Here is a 20,374-nt window from a genome sequence, read left to right on the forward strand (position 1 = left end):
AAACAATATAGTGGGAAATTTTGTATTCTTCCGAAATCATCTAACCAGCTTTATTCAGCAATTCAGCACTGCCAGGCTAGAAACCTACTCCAAGACTTGAAGTAGGGCTTAAACCATAACTGTGCAACTGAACTTAGCCAAGCTGTTGTCATATCACTTAAATTAATCAGCTGTCAAACATCACAAGGACTGCACAATATGAACTCATATGCCAATCACATAGCATGTTTTGAAATAGAAGGGAAGCAGTTCAATTGAAAACAAATGAAATCTGTCTACATTACAGCGAACAAATAAATGAGAAAGGAGTACATTAGGTAACAAGAAGTCTGGATTCATCTATTAAAGAAAGGAGTCATTGACACCACACAGGATAACATCTTTGGTAAAGAGAGGGAGAACAAGGCCATCTTAAAAAAACATTCTCTAGAATTGGACAATGTTGACATGACTGAAACTAACTGGTCATTGTGGTTCCCTTTGAGATGGGGAAAGTGCATTTTCTGTTTAAACCACTCCACTCTACATGGCAAAAGACCTCTCAGTGCTGCTAGATCGGAAGTTTTAGAATTTTGACCCGGAAATAATGAAGGAACAGACTTGTGTTCAAGTCTAGACGGTAGGGGACTTCAAGAGTATGATTTTCAAACACCACCATTGTTCATTCTCTTCTAGATAGAGAAGATTGCTTGTTTGGGAGAGGGGGGGGGGGGTGCTGCCAAAGGCACATTGGCAAATTGCTGAACTATATCATTTAACAAGTACAGTCTGCAGCCTCATGTCAGTCGTGGAAAGAATGAATGAATGCTTCAATTCTGAAGCAAATCACCCTTACCTATTGCTCTCGGATCTGCTATTCCCTTTATCACTAGATTCCGCAACATTGATAAACCAAGATTCATTGAAGGGAAGGGATGAGATGGACGAAACACGGGGATTGATGTGTCAGAACAGACCCTAATCACATTTTACAAATGCGTGAATTCCAAGATGGGGTTAAAGAATGGGTGGTTAGAATGTATTAAGTCAAATAACCCAAAAACACATTCCATACCCACAGCAACAACACATCCATCAATAATACTGATTGTGCCCTTCTGACACATGCACTTACTTCATGTATCACCTTCTGACATGGATGCGTCTGACCATTTTCAACAATAGGGTTTGTGTGCCTGAAATGTGACCAAGTTAAATCATTAATAACTCATTTGACATTCTGTACAGAATTAAATAAAGTAAGAAAATGAAAAGACAATTGTTGATGCAGAGGAGAATTTAAGAACAATATTCAGAATCTGTGGTCACACAGCCTTCTCACACTAAGTTAGCACAGCTGGGTACAATGACAACAACCACAGATAGTAAATTCATCTAAACTGCCGACATGACGGTCCGATCAGTTGGACATTCAATATTCTAACCTGATTGGGTGCTCAAATTAGTCACAAAATTTCAAGTCCAGTGGTTAGCAAGGTTGGATCTCATGGAATACAGGGAGAACTAGCCACTTGGATACAGAACTGGTTCAAAGGTAGAAGACAGAGGGTGGTGGTGGAGGGTTGCTTTTCATACTGGAGGCCTGTGACCAGTGGAGTGCCACAAGGATCAGTGCTGGGTCCACTACTTTTCGTCATTTATATTAATGATATTGATGCGTACGTAGGGAGCATAGTTAATAAGTTTGCAGACACACCAAAATTAGAGGTGTAGTGGACAGCGAAGAAGGTTACCTCAGAGTACAACGGGATCTTGATCAGATGGGCTGAGGAGTGGCAGATGGAGTTTAATTTAGATAAACATGAGGTCATAGAGATGTACAACATGGAAACAGACCCTTGCGATCCAACTCGTCCATACTGAGCAGATATTCCAATCTAATCCAGCCCTATTTGCCAGCACTTGGCCCATATCCCTCTAAATCCTCCCTATTCACATACCCATCCAACTGCCTTTTAAATGCTTTAGTTGTACTAGCTCCCATCATTTCCTGTGGCAGCTCATTCCATACATACACCACCCTCTGTGTGAAAAAGCTGCCCCTTAAATCTCTTTTATATCTTTCTCCTCTCACCCTAAACCTATGCCCTCTAGTTCTGTTCATCGCAGTTGTACAGGACATATAGTTAGACCACTTTTGAAATATTGTATGCAATACTGGTCTTCCTCCTATCAGAAGTATGTTGTGAAACCTGAAAGGGTTCAGAAAAGAATTACAAGGATGTTGCCAGGGTTGGAGGATTTGAACTATACGGCAAGGCTGAATCTATTTTGATCTTAAAAGCAACAGACATGCAAATTACATTTTAAAGACAGATACCCAGGCAAAGGTTAATTAGAGTGCTCATCTCAAATTGATCACTCAACAAGTAGCTGCAGCTCCTGTTCGTTCCCACTGTGAACGCATAAAAGCCTTCAAAGTAGTTGGACATTATTATAAACCTCACTGCTGTGGTTTTACATGAAGTCCAAAAAAGGGGCAAAAGGATTTATTTTAAAATGTTCTCTAATTCATCACTATTTTCTTTTATACCTATTAGTCATTTCTTTTTTATTCAAAGCGTTAAAAGTTCAACAACCAGATCTTCAATTCTTTTGGCTCTAAGTTCTGGAATTCTCTCCTCTTCACTCCATTTCCCTCCCTAATATTTACTTTAAAATCTTATGGCTGCCTGTGTCACCATCTCCTTACAAAGCCTGCTGTCCAGTTTTGTCTAAATTGATAAGTGGAAGAGCCTCAAGACATTTTAATACATTAAAGGCACTTCATTAACAGTGGTTAGTACAATGGCAGCACAAGGGTTAATCACTGAGCCTAGTTCCACATTTTCCAAATTTAAAGAGCAAAGTAAGACTCATTATTGTGGTGTCCCATCCAACAACTTGTACTGCATTAGGTTTAATTGTTAGCCAATTTATACAAGGTGGCAAGGGCTAATCACTGTGTGCAGTTTGTTTTGTAAGACAGTACATTATGACAAATTTCCCAAGAATGTGCTAACTGCAAGCACAAGGTTACAAAAACAGTTTTCACTGCAACATTTCCTTGAGAGATCAGCTAATTCAAGCCATGAGCATTCGAGCCATGGAGACCGGCGAAGTCCCAGGTTTAAATACTACTGTGTTCGGTTAGCTGGTCTCAGCTGGATTGTAGCAATAAACCACAATGTTCTTGCTCCCACTGCTGGAAGCAGAGTACAAGTTCAAGCACATGTGCAGGCAGCTGGCAGACATGGAATTCACTGCAGGATTTCGACATTTGAGAATTACAACACTGGCTGCACCCATGTTACTTTAGCCTTGCATGGAGTGAGTAGCATCAGCAGCAAGGAAGGATTAAAGGGAAGAAAATTTTAAAAATCCTATGACTGATTTTTCATTTTTTCCACTTCAATGCAGAAGAGGAGTGGGAGGCCAATTTTCCACTGTTTACATAAAGAAGAACACAAAAAAAAGGCTATAGAAAACAGAGGAAAGAGAAGTTTTATGACAGCATACAGGTCAGCGATATGCATTCACCGTTCCAAGGACAAACGTCTTCATGTCAATCTTGCTGCTCTGGCAAGTGAAGCTGTTTAGGGCAGGTGTAGAGTGTACAAAATAAAAACCTATTGTTTCTCATATGTGATAGTGTTGACAGTGCAGGAGAGCTAGGAGATACAAATGGAGACCAGGAGAAGAGGAAGATAAACAGTTTTTAAAAGATATATAACCATTGTGTCAGCGAGAGCATTAACTCACTGAATATGTTATTTCTAACAGGTTATTGTGAAAAGACAAATGAAAGAGAACTACAAAGAAATAATAATCATCGAAAAAAAAATGACCTTTCTGGTTGAAGCTTTTCACCTTGCCCTCTTCAGGGCATTCCCTCACCAATGCAAGATGAAATGCATCAACAAAATGTGTCTTTTTCCAGTAATACTGAACTCTGTACTACCAAACAACAAAATGATAATATAGACAATAACCACAACAGAGCTACATACCCCAGTCTCTTCCCAACTGGCCCAAACAGTGGACTGTGTGTGGGTTATCCAAATAATGAAAAAGGGACAAATATCATTACAAGGGAAACACATTGTTGCAGCTTGAAAAGCAGTCAGCCAGTCTTGCAATTCGGACCATGCTAAAATAACATACAGATTAGTAATATGGATTGCGTCTTGGATTTTATTTAGCTTTGTGAACAGCAGTAAGCAGCTGAGTTCACGTGCATCATGAAGATTGAAATAAGATGTCTGATTATAGTCAAATTCTGAAGTTACCAACAGAGACTGAAAGTAGGGAAGTGTTGCTGCAACTATACAAAGCATTAGTGAGACTGCACTTGGAGCATTTCATACAATTTTGATGTTTTTACTTGAAGAGGGATGTAGTTGTATTGCAGGTAGCTCAGAGGAGGGTCAGATTTATTCCAGAGGTGAGGGATGTGTCTTTTGATGACAGAGTAAACTGATTAGGCCTATACTCTCAAGCTTATAAGAATGAGATGAGATCTAATCAAGGTTTATAAGATGTGAAAGGGGATTGACAAAGCGTATGGAGAAAAGATGTTTCTTCATGTGAGGCAACCTAACATGAAAGATCATAGTTTTGAGATAAAGGGGCACAGACTTGAAATAGAGATGAGGAGAAATGATGAAAGGGAAGGAGACACTTCTCTCAATGGGTCATGAATCTGTGGAAATTGCTATCCCAGAGGGCAGTAGATGCTGGAGATTTGAGGAGATAGACAGATTTTCAACTCATAATGGAGTGTTATGGAGAGTAGACAGAAGAGTGGATCGTAGAATATCTACAGCCCATTGAGTCCACACCTGCATGCCGAAGAGCATTCCGCCCAGATGCAACTCCTACCTCCACATTTCCCCATGGCTAATTCACCTAGCCTGCACATCCCTGAACGTTATGGGTAATTTAGCAAAGAAACCCACGCAGACATGGGGAGAATGTGCAAACTCCACACAGACAGTCGCCCGAGACGAGAATAGAACCCAAGCCCCTTGTGGTTTGAGGCAACAGTGCTAACCACTTAGCCAATGAAGTGGAGGCCTAGAGAAGGTCAGTCATGATTGTTTAAATGGCACAGCAAGTTTGAGGGGATAAATTGTCTATTCCTGATCTTAGTTCTACACTCTTATGGACAAGCAAACTGAAAAATGACCAGGTGCTTTTAAATAACATACAAGACAAAGCCATTTGGGCGTATCATTTGGAAGTCACGGAAAGTCAAGGGTTTCACAGACTGAAACAGTTTATGAAAATCAAAAACATAGGTTGTTAATATAATACAATGGGAAGATGTGAGACTGGTACAAACTATGTGGGTGTAGGTTAGGAAGCATGTCATGCATTATAGATTATGGTTCCTGAGATGTCAATGAAGCCTAATGATTGTTGTGCAAAGTACTGGTTGTTCTGCTAGAACGTGCCTTTCATTAACGCGAATTCGCTCTAACGTAATTGATGAATTGGGATGCTGTTTCTAAAGCATGAACTTTTAAAATGCATGTTGGTTGTAGCACGATTACATCACCAACACTTTAAGCATTGTTTCTAATGCGTAATTTTTCTATAATGCGAGGTTGCACAAGAACAGAACTATTATGTTATAGAAGAACTACCTGTGCTCATACTTCAGTAGCTTAAATGTCTAAGAAAACAGAAGTGCTGATTTTGCTCTTGTAAATTTTGGATTTACTCCTCCGACAACAATAAGATCTCTACCCATCAGAACTTCATCCCAGATGGCAGATTAAGCAATTATCATAACAGGCCTAAAGTGCAGCCTTTTGGAGCTGATGCACCAAATCAAACGAGAGAAAATTCTGATCCTATATTTTGGATGTTTGATCTAATGAACTGTATTGTAATAACAAAAGCTTTCTACAATTTTAGTTTAGAAACATAAGTATGTAGCATTGCTACAAGCATCTTTAAGAACTGACTTTCATTATCACAATGTATGAAATAACAAGGTGCATAAGTGATTCCTCCCAAAGTACTGCACCACTTAATTATTACAGACTATAGAAAGAGGGGGAACCAGTCCTAAAATTCATCTGAAGAACTAATGGCTTCAACAAATCAACACACAAAAAGGGAACAATTCTTTTATTCATTCACAGAGCCATTGTGTTGCTGACAAAATCATTATTCATTGTCCATTCCTACCTTGTGAAAGTAGTTGCATGCTGACCTCTTGGACTATAACCCTGCTGTCAGTGTAGTGAAAGTGCTACCACTGACAAAAGGTAAGGAACTCCAGGATTCTCACCAGTGATGATGAAAAGCAGTGTGTGTCCAAATTAAGAGGTTGTGAAACCTAGTAGGTAACTTAGAATTGGTGGCTATTCATATTGAACCTTACTGACCCTTTCTCAAAGCATTCAAGTGATCAAATCAAAGCTCTACTATCAGCATTCATTTAATATTAGGGAGTTAAACATTTAATGTTAGGAGGATCCAAGAACTGACAGCAAAATGCAACACCAGAGGGCGAAAGACAAGGCTGCAGTACCTGCAATCACCTTCAGCCACAAATGACAAGTAAATGACCCAAATTGCCTTCTGCAGGGATCTCCAATATTGGAGGCCTGTTTTCAGCCAACTTGTTTCATCTCATCAAGAAGCCATCAAGCACAGGACACAAAGAAAATTCCACAGGCACCAACATCTTTCTTAGCTGAAGGCTTGTGCTCTAAGCTAACTGCACTGTACTAACTACACCAATGGTATTTACTGTATCATATGGAAAATTACCAACGTATACCCTGTTCACAAACACACATCGAATGTAATCTGCACAACTGCTGTTCCACTCTTAACTATCAGTAAAATGATAGAATGTTTCACTGATATTGCTAGCATGTAGAATTTACTCACCTGATCATTCTGGGTTTTGCCAGTGCCCTGAATTTTAAGATTCATTACATCATTGGTCTAAACATTGACAAAGCAACTGAGTTTCGGCGTGGAAGTGAGAGAGACTGCCTTTGACTGCAATACGAATAATTGCAGCATCATGGAGTCAAACTAAACTGCAACCAATGGGAAGCATAGAGAAACCACTCTATTTAGCGGAATCATGCCAAGCATGAAAGAAGATGGTTGATCCCCAGGATTTTACTGCAGGCATTCCTCAGAGTAGTGCCCTAGCTGGAATCATCTTAAACTGCTTCAATCCATTACTTTCCCTTCATCAATGTCAAAAATGCAAATATTCACCAATGATTCAAGGGTTTAATCCCATTCCTAATTCTTCTCATAATGAAATAGACAGCACACAGTCAAGTTTTGAAGGGTCACTGGGCAGATGCTGCTGGACCTGCTAAATTTCTCCAGAAATTTGTTTTTGTTTGTGTTTGTACTACAACCAGCGATATAACTGTACCATCACAGCGGCACAGTAGAGATAGTTTTGAGAAAATACATCATACCTAAAAATAACAGCCAACCGATCCAACCATATGGTGGGGTCTGTAGCAAGGCCATTGGCAGGCTCTTGTGCAAGGAGCTGCAAATAAAAAAACAAGAACAACCTAATGAACTGGAATTGAACAAATGGGGAGATCAAGTGGGAAAGCATTGTTTCACAAAAGAGAGTATATTTGAGATGGAAAGTGCACCAGTGTTAGGTTTGAAACATACACAATACCTGCAGCCAAAGAACAAAAGTGCCCTATGTCACAAATATGGTCTAAACAACAGTTCAGTAGGTATTGTGTTGATCCAAATGCCTTTTGTCCACTCTCTTACCTTTTTCAGTGACAACACTTGTACAGCGCACAACTCGCTGAGGCATTCGGTGATCTTCTCCAAAGGGAGCCGGCAAAGAACAAGTGCTGTGCCTAAACAAAGAAAACAGAAGCTATTTTCCAAAAAAGAGATATACAATAATTGTCAACATAATAATCTATCCTCCACTTTAATATTAATAGCTTCGAAAGATTGCGGGTTCTCTAAATATACCAAGTGAGTGCAGATGGAACAAAAACAAAGCTGATACTTTTAAACAAATTTGTTGCACAGAAAATGGCAGCATTCAGTTCAGGAGCCACATCGTTTCTTAACTGACGCATTAGATAGAGATTACCTTCAGTAATAAAACAAAAAAAAGGAACTGTGGATGCTGGAAATCAGAAACAAAAATAGAAATTGTTGAAAGACTCAGCAGGTCTTGCAGCTTCAGAGGAGAGAAAGCATAGTTAGCATTTCATGTCCAGTCACCGTTCTTCAGAATACTGGATCCAAAATGTTAATTCTGCTTTCTCTCCACAGATGCTGCCATACCTGCACAGTTTTCCAGCAATTTGTTTTATTACCTCCAGAAATGTCTTTTTTTGAAAAGGAGATCATCAGTCTCCGAGAAATATCACATCCTCAATGACTTTAACTCAACCCAATATTTCAGTATTCTAGACAGGTTCCTTAAACTCTGATCTCTTAAAATAGACTCTTGGTTCTATTCAAAATAAACCATAATCTGTAGATCATTTATTTTTCTCTGCCATGAAAGGTTAGCCCTACCTAAGTGATTGATCAGAAAATTAAAGAAAACCAAATCCTCTTTTCTCTAGTGTCACACCTATTCACTAAATCCACCACTTACATCACGGGAAACTTACTAGATTTATCCAAACTATCACAGAAACGGGAAAGAGAAAGAAAGAAGAAATTGGCAGGATAAAAATATTACAGTGGACACTGGTTTTGGACTTCAGTCAGGATATTAGTACATCTTCGGCAACCATCATTAAGAAACGAATCCTGTGTCTTCAATAGTCATTGTGCTGATTAACATTCTGAGTACCTTTCAAGAGGCCAATGGCAGCTTCGTGAGAGAGGCTGAATGTCTCGAGGGAACGAACAATTTCCAGGAGGCCCTCAAAGTGCTGAGTCATGTGATCACGGCAGGAGGAACAGATATTTTGAATGGCTTTGGCTGATGCTGATGCAAGTTCTTTCTCCCGTAGTCCTTTCATTAAATAATTTAACACTGGATCTTGTGGGGTAGAGAGTAAAAAACAAATACATAAGATTGCTTTTGGGTTTATATATTTGCTATAGATAGTATTTACATATTAGAAACATGCTATCTGATCAAATCATGCAAGATGTTTAGATTCCACACCAGCCTACTCCAATTTTATTTCATCTAACACAATAAATGTAACTTTCAGTTCCTTTTTAACTCATACTTAACTGGGCTCTACATTAAGGTAGAATATCTATGCTCTTTGCCTCAACTTCTACTTGTTAGCAAGTATATGATCCACATGAGCCTCTTTCTATTCCATTTAATCACATCAATAAAAAATCTTTTAATTCCATCTCCATCATACGTTTAGAAATTAATTTACCTATTTTATGTCTAGTTTTGCTTTAAGGATGCTAGGAAAACTCCCTTCTCTTCATTAGCACCTTTCGACCCGCCAGGTAGAGAAAGGTAAGTGATATTACATAACATACAATAAAGACAGGCATAGAGCACGCCACCAGTTGGTGTACACAATGATACTACACACCTAAAAATCTGGGATTTCTATCAACGACTTCATTCAGTTCTCCAACCAGTTCAATGCTAGTGAATCGGACTGCCATGTGCACAGTGTCTGGGAGGTGAACTACAGCTTCAAGCACTTCAGCCAAGGTAGGATTATTATCACTGAAACAAAAAAAAACCCACGAATTATGTAAGCAAACAGGCATTTTGTTTTTGTACATCTAATCTTTTGCAATAGTCATATAAGTATGCTGATTATTAAATATCTCAACGAGTCTCAAAAACTACCAACGCTCACCAGATACACCAAATTTTCTGACACGGTCAGTATAAATTAGGTAGGGAGAAGGAGCAAAATGTTTCAAACAAGTTGGTCAAACAGCAAGTAGACCGGTGACCAGATCTTGGTTGAGGAAGAGATTAGGAGGAGGACTCATAACTACTCTTTGAATAGCAAGACAAGATCTTTTATGTACCATCTTACTGTACAGGAGAACAAAGAGAACACTACATAAAAGATCTTGAGTGGGTCTTATGAGAAAGTAGCATACTCTGAACGTTGCACTGATGTGTAAATGCAGACTTTGAGTACAAGTCTTGGAAGCAGGACCAAGAGAGAGGGAAGGGAATATCACCATGCATGAGAATACCACCAACTGCAAGTTGTCCTTGAAACCACACATCAGTCTAACCCAGTGGAACTAAACAGCCATTTAGTTGTTGTTAGATAAAAATACTTAAAGTCCCTTTCTGACACCAGTAGCTACATTACATGACTTCAGTAGTTCAAGAACGTGACTTAACACCACATTCCAAAGTGTAATTAGGGATGGATAACAAATGATGGCTCTACCAGCAAGACTCACATCACATGCCACCTTTGATATTAGAGAGGCAAAGAAATATCAATTGAGCAAAAACTATTAGAAACAAACCTTAATTTTCTTAGGATTATCTTACTAACAGTTCCAAAGCGCACAATTTCTCACCAGAGAAGTGAGCTGTCTTGTCCAGAAACTACTGTGAAATCCACACAACCAGTAGCATGGTATTCAAGTGGAGGGCAGCTCCACCATGGCAAATTTAAAGTGCCTTCTTGGCTCCCATTCAAACATCTTGAACACACAGCTCTCTTCAACTATCATCTACATAGTTATGCAATTCAACCTATAATCATGCGACATTGATCAGGAATATGATATATAAAACTAACAATGAGATCTTATTCTTAGAAAACAGGTGTACTATAGGGAAAAAAAAATCTCTTACTTTATAAAGCAAGTGGCTGAATCATAGGAAACAGAACAATGGTTAATGGGTGAAGGAAATTTGTGGTGGAGTTCTCCAGGGATTGCTATTGGGTTCCTTGCTTTTGTTGATTTCTGTTAATGATCTACATCATTGAGTGTAGGGGACTATTTCCAAGTTGATGAATGACAAAACTTGGGAACATTGTAAACAGAGGATAGTGTAGAACTTAAACAGGACTTTGACAGTTCTTGGAGTTGGTGGTATAGGTATACAATAATGTTCAATGTAGAGAACTGAGCGATTATGCATTTTGCTAGAAAAAACATGGAGAAACCATATAAAATGCTGTCAAAATATCTCTAAAAGGTTGTGTAAGAGCAGAGAGACCTGGGTGTACATGTGCACAAAGGTGTCATGATAGCTGGAGATGTGGTTAGTAAAGAGTACAGTACTCTAGAATTTATTAATAATGGCAAAGAGTACAACAGCAGGGAGGTTATGCTGAATCTGGACAAGGTAATCTTAAATAAAAACAAATTGCTGGAAAATCTTAGCAGGTCTAACAGCATCTATGGAAAGAAAGTAGGGTTAACTGTGTTCTGAAGAACGGTCACTGGACCTAAAATGTTGACGCTGTTTTCTCTCTAAAAGATGCTGCCAGACCTACTGAGGTAGGTAAGCTATTTCTACTTTTGTATTAATTTTCCAGAATCTACAATTTTTGTTTTCCATTAAAAGGTAAGTGTTAGAGCTGAGCTACAATATTATTTACAATTTGGGTATCACACATGGACAGAGACACTGCAGAAGAGGTTTACAAGATTTTTTGGTTAATGGGATGTGTGGGCTTCGCTAGATGGGCCAGCAATTAAAACCCATCTCTAACTGCTTTCTTGAACCGCTGAAGTCCGTTTGGCGTAGCCAACAGTTCTGTTAGGAAAGAAGTTCCAGGATTCTGACTGATCAACACTGAAGGAACAGCAATACATTTTCAAGTCAGGATGGTGAGTGGCTTGGGCAGTAACTTACATGGGAAGAAGGGAACTACATAGTATTCTCATGTACTGCCCTTGTCCTTCGAGATGGTGGTGGTCATGGGTATGAAAAGGTGCTGTGCTGTCAAAGGAATCTCAGTCAATTCTGCAGTGCATCTTATGGATTGGTCACAGTGCTGCTACTGGGAGTCAGTGATTCTATGAATTCTATGAGTGAAGTGCCTGAGCTCTGGAATCAATTACAAAGACAAAATGGAGAAGTTTGAACTGTTTTTCTTGGAAAGAAAAAGGTCAACATGTCATCACATATTAGATCACAGCAGTCAAAACTGTTCTCGATCAAGATCAAAAGGGTGCTGATTTAAAGTGATTTTCAAACAAAGTAAATGCAAAGTGAGAAGAAACTTTTTCATGCAGCGAATGGTTCAGGTCTGAGATACACTGCCCAGAAGCGCGATGGAGGCAGATTCAATTGGCACATTCAAGAACACATTAGATGATGATTTAAACAGGAATAATGTGCAGGGTTATGAGCTAAGGGCAGGGGTTTGGCACAATGTCGCTGGATTGTTTCAAGACTCTGACTATTTGGGTGAAAATATTTTACCTTTCTTACTCTAAATTAATTTTTAACTTGTCTCCTAGCATTTAAACCAGATGACCCTGTGATCAACTTGTTGAAATTAGATGTAAATCAGTTCACAACCGCTTAAGGCTTTATTAGGCTCACATGAAGTTTTGATCTTGATGTGTTTATGATCGAGAACAGTTTTGTCTGCTGTGATCTGATATGCGATTACCGCTTGATCTTTTTCTTTCCAAGAAAAACAGTACAAACTTCTCCATTCTGTCTTTATAATTGATTCCAGTGACATGAAGGTTAAGTTGTCTTTTTCTGTACTGTAACAATGCTGCAATTCTATACAGACTTCCTCTTCCTTTCTTCTGAACTACAGGAAACTTCATGTTAACCTAATAAAGCCTTAAGAGGTTGTGAACTGACTGACTTAAACCTGATTTCAGCAAGTTGATCACTGGGTCATTGGGTTTAAATGCTAGGAGACACAAGTTAAAAACTAGTTTAGAGTAAGAAAGGTAAAATATTTTCACCCAAATAAGTTACCCAAACAAGTTACAAGAAAAGAATCTTTAATTCAATCCTAAAAGTGTATTACTAATGGTGTATGAATTCAAGAACAGCATCAAAAATGAAGGGGGGACAAAAGGTGAGTGAAATGAGGTACGAGTGTCTTGAAACAGAATCAGCTGTAATCAAGGGAGAAATGAAAAAAATGTTAAAAATGCAAGCAAAGAAAATAATATATACTTGTTTGGGGTGCAGTACAATGTTTCAAAACGAATGTTGTTTGTCATGACATTTTCAGAATTGTTTAATGTTATTTATTTTCCAATTACTTACGGATCTACACTCTTCGCTATGGAAGCCATGATGAAAAGGACAGCTTCAGTGATCTCCCAGGATGGCCCACTGTCTTTCAATGTGGAATAGAGCTTTGAAGATCAATAATACATTCCAATATTATTTTATAGAAACATATACAAAAGTACCTAGGAACTGAGAATAGTATAGGCTATTCAATCCATCGAGACTATTCCACTATTCAATTAGATCAGCATCCCAGTTAATTATTTCACGATTTGAAAAACAATGAAATGGATAAAGACTATTTTGCTCACAATGCACTTTTCAAAGCTCATATATGCTTCATTCTAAATTGGATTCTAGTCGTCATCTATATAGTTGCCATCCACAAGTATGTCTAGGCCTACTATGCTCCAAGTCTTCAGCGGTGGTCCAATTCTGACCTTTTATTGCATCCACTATTTCCTTTATCTATGTTTTTTTGTCCTCTCAGCTCTAGAATTCCTTCCTTAAATCTCTCTGCTTCTCTATTGTCCTTTCTTGTTCCTTTAAAATTATCTCTTGATCACCTGTTCTCTAGTCTCCTTTAGCTTTGTATAACATTTACCTGACTGCAATTCTGAGAAGTAAAGTAGCATATAAATAAATATCACAGTTACATTAATACGTACTTCATTCATCCATGTAATCCTTAGATTGTACTCACTCTGCCTGATCATCCACCAAATGGTTTTATACAGCAAATACAAACTCTCTCTGAACACACTTGGACCTCAGAACAACAATGTTAAAATTCTATTTTTGCTTCAAGTGAAGTGAGTACTAAACATTATTATAAATGGCTGTTAAAACTGTAAATGAAAAAGCTTCATGATTCATTGTGTCATTTTGAGCTATATTCACTTCAGGGGGAATTTTTCTTCTTCATTTTCAACTTACTTTTCTGAATGTTCTGACTCCTGATAATTTATTCCACTCATGATAGGTTTTTACCAGAGCCTCACCATTGCATCTTATGTATGTGAGCCAGAACGCTAGCTGTTAACCAATAGGTCCCGGACAGGAAAAGCCTAGACATCTGGCCAGGACAAGGTTCCGGTTCAGTCACCACGGCACCCATGGTTTGCACTAACAAATGAAAGGGGAAATCAACTTGCAAAATTACTGCATAGCATGCAGCAACTATTGAATTTTGCCTGGACAGAGGTCAGTACATTCAGGAGTCAAATTTAGAGTGCACTTAATACTAGTCCTACTAAATTATAATCCACGTTCAGATTCTTTCTGAAACTTGCGTCACCTGCGTGAAACATTCCATCGAACCAACCAGGAATATCACATCCTTCACAAGATCAGACACCCTCATCCGGAACTCCCCAAAATCATCAGAGTCTTCTGGAATTCCTTCCTGTAGATAAAACAGTCGGCACAGACTTTAAATAATAAAAGGTTCCCAAGACGGAAATGAACAAGCTAAATATCTTGGGCATAGGTTGAAAGGATTAAAGGACACAGATATAAATTCACAAGTTTTTACTAGAGCAAGAGTTAGAATAATAACACTACCTATCTATTTAATCTCCTTATACAATCTTATACTATCATAGATTCCATCCCACCTATTTGGGGAAACAATGGCCCACTGGTATTAGTGGTAGACTATTAATCCAGAAACTCAGCTAATGTTCTAGCGATGTGGGATTGAATCCCACCATGGAATTTGAATTCAAATTTTAAAAATCTGGAATTATGAATCTACTGACAACCATGAAACCATTACCAATTATTGGAAAAACTCATTTGGCTCACTAAATACCTTCAGGAAAGTAAATCTGGCATCCTCACCTGGTCTCACCTACATGTGACTGCAGACCACAGCAATGTGGTTGACTCTCAACAACCCTCTGAATGGCCTAGCAAGCCACTTAGTTCAAGGACAGCTAGGGACAGGCAATAAATGCTGGCCTGCTAGTGATGCCCATGTCCCACAAGTGAATATAAACAAAATTCAATCTACTTCAACATGTACACTCTATCCCTTACTGGTATCCATTTCATCTTCTGAAATCATCTATGTGCGCTACCTTTTTATCCAAAGATAATTTTTTAAAATTTGTCTATCTTATATTACAATCACTTATTCTGCTGCCCCTCCAGATTTACTCACCTGATACTGCACATGAGCCACTGGACCCTGTGGAAAATTAATTGGTTTTACTGGGAAGCAGAGAAGAACTAGCTGGTAAGATTACCATCCCTCTAATTGCCAAAGACATTTTACTCATTGTTCAGATGCACCTGTCAGTGTGTTATTCCCTATGAGCTTTCTTTTTAAATACTACAAAGTTCTCACCAGGTCATGGAGTTAAAGTAATTCTGAATTTAGATCCATTAACACTGTTGAATCAAGAGGGACAGACAATTCTTTTTAATAATTCTGGAAATGGTATGAAAGCAAAAACATTGAAGTCTTCTCAGCTGCTGATCAAGTAAAGTGATCCCCTATTGGAAACTGATCAATTCAGATATTGGTTGAGCACAGAATCAAGTTTAGCGCTGCTGTTTATGCCCCATAATTGTACCTAAACACTCAGCACTTTGGCTCAGTGATAAAGACACCAATTTGGAAGACGAATGGGGATATAAATGGAAACCTACTGACATTATGTAACCAGTTTCTTGAATGCTGTAAAGATACCATATCTCCAGATCACCCACATCACAGCATTCTGTTGCTACTGGTTATGAACACGCATATCATGCTCCTTCACTTAGATTCCATCAATAGACCAGCTCAGAAGGCTACTCCAGTTTTAAAAAAAAAGTCATGGACGAACTTCTGAAAATCTTACATGATCTGATTCTAGTTGGCAGTGTCGAGCCAGGGCATGAAGCAATCGCTGAATGTATGGACGAAAGACAGCATGACGAGATGGGTCATTCATTTTGTAGAGATGTTCGCCCAATCTATACCAGAAGTTAAAGCTAATCTCTGCCACCTGAATAAACAGAAATGATTCAGTAATCAAGAGAACTAGAGACAGTCTAATGACAGTTTATAGTTCTTCAAAAATCACAAAATTAGATAATTTAGGAAAAGGTTAAATAAGCCGTGAACATTACTTAAGATATCCACTTCCTGATCACTGGGACATCCTTACTTCTCAATTTCTAACAGTGAGAATTTTGTAACCACCTGTGTTTCAGCTCTTAGAAGCTGGACAATCTAGAATTCAAAATGGGACTGAGGGAATGTCACATTGTTGGAGTTATCATCTTTAGCACTGGTCATCTTTTTAGGTGGATGCAAGTAATCTGTTGGAACAGTTCAACAAAAAAAATTTCCCCAAGCACAACACTGAACAATCAAAAATCAGATTATCCTATCAGGTCTCATTTGCTGTTGGTGGAATCTTAGAGTATTTAAAATGGTTGCTGCCTTTTTGGATAGAATAGCAGCTAAAGTGATTTAAAAAGTTGCTCTATTAATACAAGCTCTTGGTTACACAACTCAAAGTTCTCTCCAGATAAAACTCAACTTCAGTACACCATAATCTGTTTCCTTTCCTACTCTTGTATTTGAACCACAGGTAATTCCTAAAGGATTCATCCTTGGTCTTATCTACTTTCTCATTTGCATATTACCCTTGCACATCACCTAAAAACGATGTTTCCACATGTAGGTGGAAGACACCAAACGTTACTTCAGCATCACCACTTGCAACACCTCCACAGATTCTACACTATCAGACTTTCTGTTTAACATTCAGCTCTGCAATTAATTATTGACAAGATCGACTATTTTGCACTCCCATTACAAACGCCACACCAAGTCACTGACTCTATCACTCATCCGGTCAGGTACCTGAGGCTGAACAGGCTCTTCTAAACTACGATGTCATATTTGACACTAGAGTGAGCTTCTGATCACATCTGAAACATCAATAAAACTTCTGTAACTTTGCCCAACTCTGCCTCTGTCTCAGCTCATCTGTTTTTGAAATTCTCTCATATAAATTTTGTTTCCAAGAGACTTGATTATTTTAACACAGTTTGCTACCCTCTCACATTCTTTCCTCTTTAAAATGGAGGATATTGAAAACTGTACTATCCATGTTCTTCCTGCAAAAAGGTCCTACTCACCAATTACTTCAGTAGTCAATGAACTAGATGGACTTCTCGTTAAGAAAGATTCCCAGAATTAAAACAGTCATTCATTTTTCAAATCGTTCCATGACCTCACGATTCCCATGGTCTTGCAACTTCTCATTTCTAAATCATCTCTGGCTTTCTGAGCAACTCTGACCTACGCTGCTCCCCTCCTAGTGTTACTGCTTTCAGATACCAACATCTTAAGCTGTGGAATTTCTCTCTAAACCTCCACTTTCCTAGCTTTTTTAAAAATATTCCTTAAAAGCTGCTTCCAGGAGTGAGTTTTTTGGTTATAGAATTTCTAGAATTCCTAGTTTGAAACAGGCCATTTGGCCCAACAAGTCCACACTGACACACACCCATTCCCCAACCCTATTAATCCTACATTCCCCCTAACTAATGCACTTAGCATCCCTAAACACTACGGGTAATTTAGCACGGCCAATTCACCTAACCTGCACATCTTTGGACTCTGGGAGGAAACTGGAGCACCCAGAGGAAACCCAGAGGAGCACAGCCATGGGGAGAATGAAGAAGGGCTTATGCCCGAAACGCCGATTCTCCTGCTCCTTGGATGCTGCCTGACCTGCTGCGCTTTTCCAGCAACACATTTTTCAGCTCTGATCTCCAGCATCTGCAGTCCTCACTTTCTCCATGGGGAGAATGTGCAAACTCCACACAGTCACCCATAGCTGGAATTGAACCCATGTCCTTGGCACTCTGAGGTAGCTGTGCTAACCACTGAGCCACCGTGCTGCCCTTGAGATGGTTACGTATCCTAATAGGTGGCTTGATGTCAGACATTGCTTTATACCATCTTGTGAAATGCTCTGGGACATCTTACTATGCTAAAAGCACTATATAAAGTTGTTTCTGAATTGCCATGTTTGTGCTGAGTCTTCCTGTCCTGCTAAGTATAAACATCACTAAAAGGTTATCCGGTCATTTTTCTCATTGCTGTTTGTGGAACCTGCTGCATGCAACTTGATCCCCATATTTCAACAATACAAGAGTGACCACACCTTACAACTGGCTGAAAAACACTTTAAATTGCTCTGAAGTCAAAAGGGACTACACAATTAATTACAAGTTTGATTGTAAGTACACATCTAAAATGGACACACAGGAAAGCTTTACTTCAAAGTAAAGGTTTCGAATTTCCATGGTTCAGTGTTCACCTCCATGTTTTGAGTGTCAGTCACTATTCTGTAAGAAGTTAACTTGGGAAATGCATAATAATTCATTACTAAGGGTAGAATAAAAAATGTTCATCAGGTTCACTCAACAAATGGTCCTCTGCTGGGGTGCCCATCAGATAAGGATGAATTAAATGTGATTAAAATTGAAAGCCCCAACACTTTGCCACCATTCTCAACCTTGCCCCTCAGCTGGGAACAGAAGAGCAGCTGAAAATACATCCATCAGAGACTTATGCCTTCAGAAGAGAAGAAGGTTACAGTGCAACCAGTCAAAACTAACATAATTGCCAGGATTTTCCCATCACACTGTGACCAAGCCTATCTCCATACCTCGTATTGCGCATGCCCTGCACAAATCAATAGCAGTTCCAGTGTCCGCAGGTCTCCAAGCCCTTGTCCTGGGGTCTGTACAATAGTCTCTAGAAATGTCTCACATAACTCAGTAAAAATCCGACAATAATTCAGAACCCTGGGCAGAGAAAGAATGAAGATTAGGATCAGAGAAAAATCTGATAAATGAAAGTAATCCATTATTAATCAATCAGGGTAGGACAGAACAGTACGTCTAGAGAGCAATATGGTATGTTCAGCAACCTGATGCCCTGTTAATTGGAAACACAATATGATAAGATAATCAAAACACAAAGTTTACTCCAAGTTAGCTGGTCTTAACCCAGGAGGAGTTGGGTGCTACATTTTGTTTACTGCTTACAAACTGGAGCAACAAGAACCAAAATTCCCCATTCAGACTAATTAGGAAGGGTCTACATGGCACAATCATGCATAAATAGTTGCATTTTTAATTGATTCTTGGAATGGTGGTGTTGTTGGCAGGTTAGCGAGTTGATACTGGAAAGTGATGTGATTTAACAGATTGGCTCACAAGGCCATTTCAGAGGACAGTTAATAATCACATTGTTGCAAAACTGGAGTCACATATAGAACAGACCAGGAGAGATAACAGGTTTCCCTTCCCACATCCCCTAACGCACAAAGAATAAAAGGAAACGTTCCTTCCTTTTGAAAAATATGAAAATGTCTTTGTCACTATACTAATGCCAACTTCAATAACAGATTTTGTTTCTAAACTGAATACAAATTTGCTAAGACCCATGGCATAATTTAAGTATCATTCTATGAATTACTAATGCTGGATCTGAATCACTAGTTTAGTTCAGTAATGCAACCACTAGATCACTGAAAATGTGAGATCAGGAAAAAGAACAAATATAAAGAGCACACAAAGAGAATTAAGAAAGGATGACTACACCATGCAAAGAATTGCAAGACATCAAACTCATGACTGAGAAACCAAATAATATTGGATCTCTTACCATCATTGACACCATGTTTAATACTACTTTGGAGGTATCTCCCTCAAAGCATCCCACTACACATATATAGACCCGTACTGTCATTCCTTCATCATCGTGTCAAAATCCTGGAACTCCTTAACCTTTACTACATGGATTGCAGAAGATCAAAAAAAAAAGCTCACCACTTACTCATGGGCAACCAAGAATGGGAAATAAATGCCGTCCCAGCCAATAACATCCACATCAGTGAATTCTTATTTTAAAAAACAGTGATGTGATTTATATATGGAACTGCAGGAGATGGGCGAGATACTAAACAAGTACTCCATGTCAGTATTTACTGTGGAGAAGGACATGTAAGTTAGGAAACTTGGAGAAATAAACAATGATATCTTGAAAAGGGTCCATATTACACAGGTAGTGGTGCTGGAAATGTTAAAATGCATAAAGGTGGATAAATCCCCAGGACTTGATCAGGTGGAACTTTGTGGGAAGCTAGAGAAATGATTGCTGGGCCCTTTGCTAAGATACTTGATTCATTGATAACAATGAGTGAGGTACCAGAAGAC

At 38.8% G+C, this 20,374-nt stretch overlaps 1 protein-coding gene across 1 annotated transcript in view; it reads right to left on the reverse strand.

Moving 5' to 3' along the window:
- tnpo3 (transportin 3) overlaps nt 1–20,374 on the reverse strand; it is a 73,047-nt gene that overhangs the window by 35,033 nt on the left and 17,640 nt on the right. The window contains exons 7-15 of the mRNA XM_043713950.1: nt 18,820–18,958; nt 15,991–16,137; nt 14,439–14,546; nt 13,175–13,266; nt 9,531–9,670; nt 8,816–9,007; nt 7,762–7,853; nt 7,443–7,519; nt 1,115–1,175 (exon numbers count right to left, since the gene is read on the reverse strand). Coding sequence (XP_043569885.1) covers nt 1,115–1,175; nt 7,443–7,519; nt 7,762–7,853; nt 8,816–9,007; nt 9,531–9,670; nt 13,175–13,266; nt 14,439–14,546; nt 15,991–16,137; nt 18,820–18,958 — 1,048 coding nt within the window. The remainder of the gene's footprint in view (nt 1–1,114; nt 1,176–7,442; nt 7,520–7,761; nt 7,854–8,815; nt 9,008–9,530; nt 9,671–13,174; nt 13,267–14,438; nt 14,547–15,990; nt 16,138–18,819; nt 18,959–20,374) is intronic.

Source organism: Chiloscyllium plagiosum, chromosome 23 (genome assembly GCF_004010195.1).
Source record: "Chiloscyllium plagiosum isolate BGI_BamShark_2017 chromosome 23, ASM401019v2, whole genome shotgun sequence".
NCBI lineage: Eukaryota > Metazoa > Chordata > Chondrichthyes > Orectolobiformes > Hemiscylliidae > Chiloscyllium > Chiloscyllium plagiosum.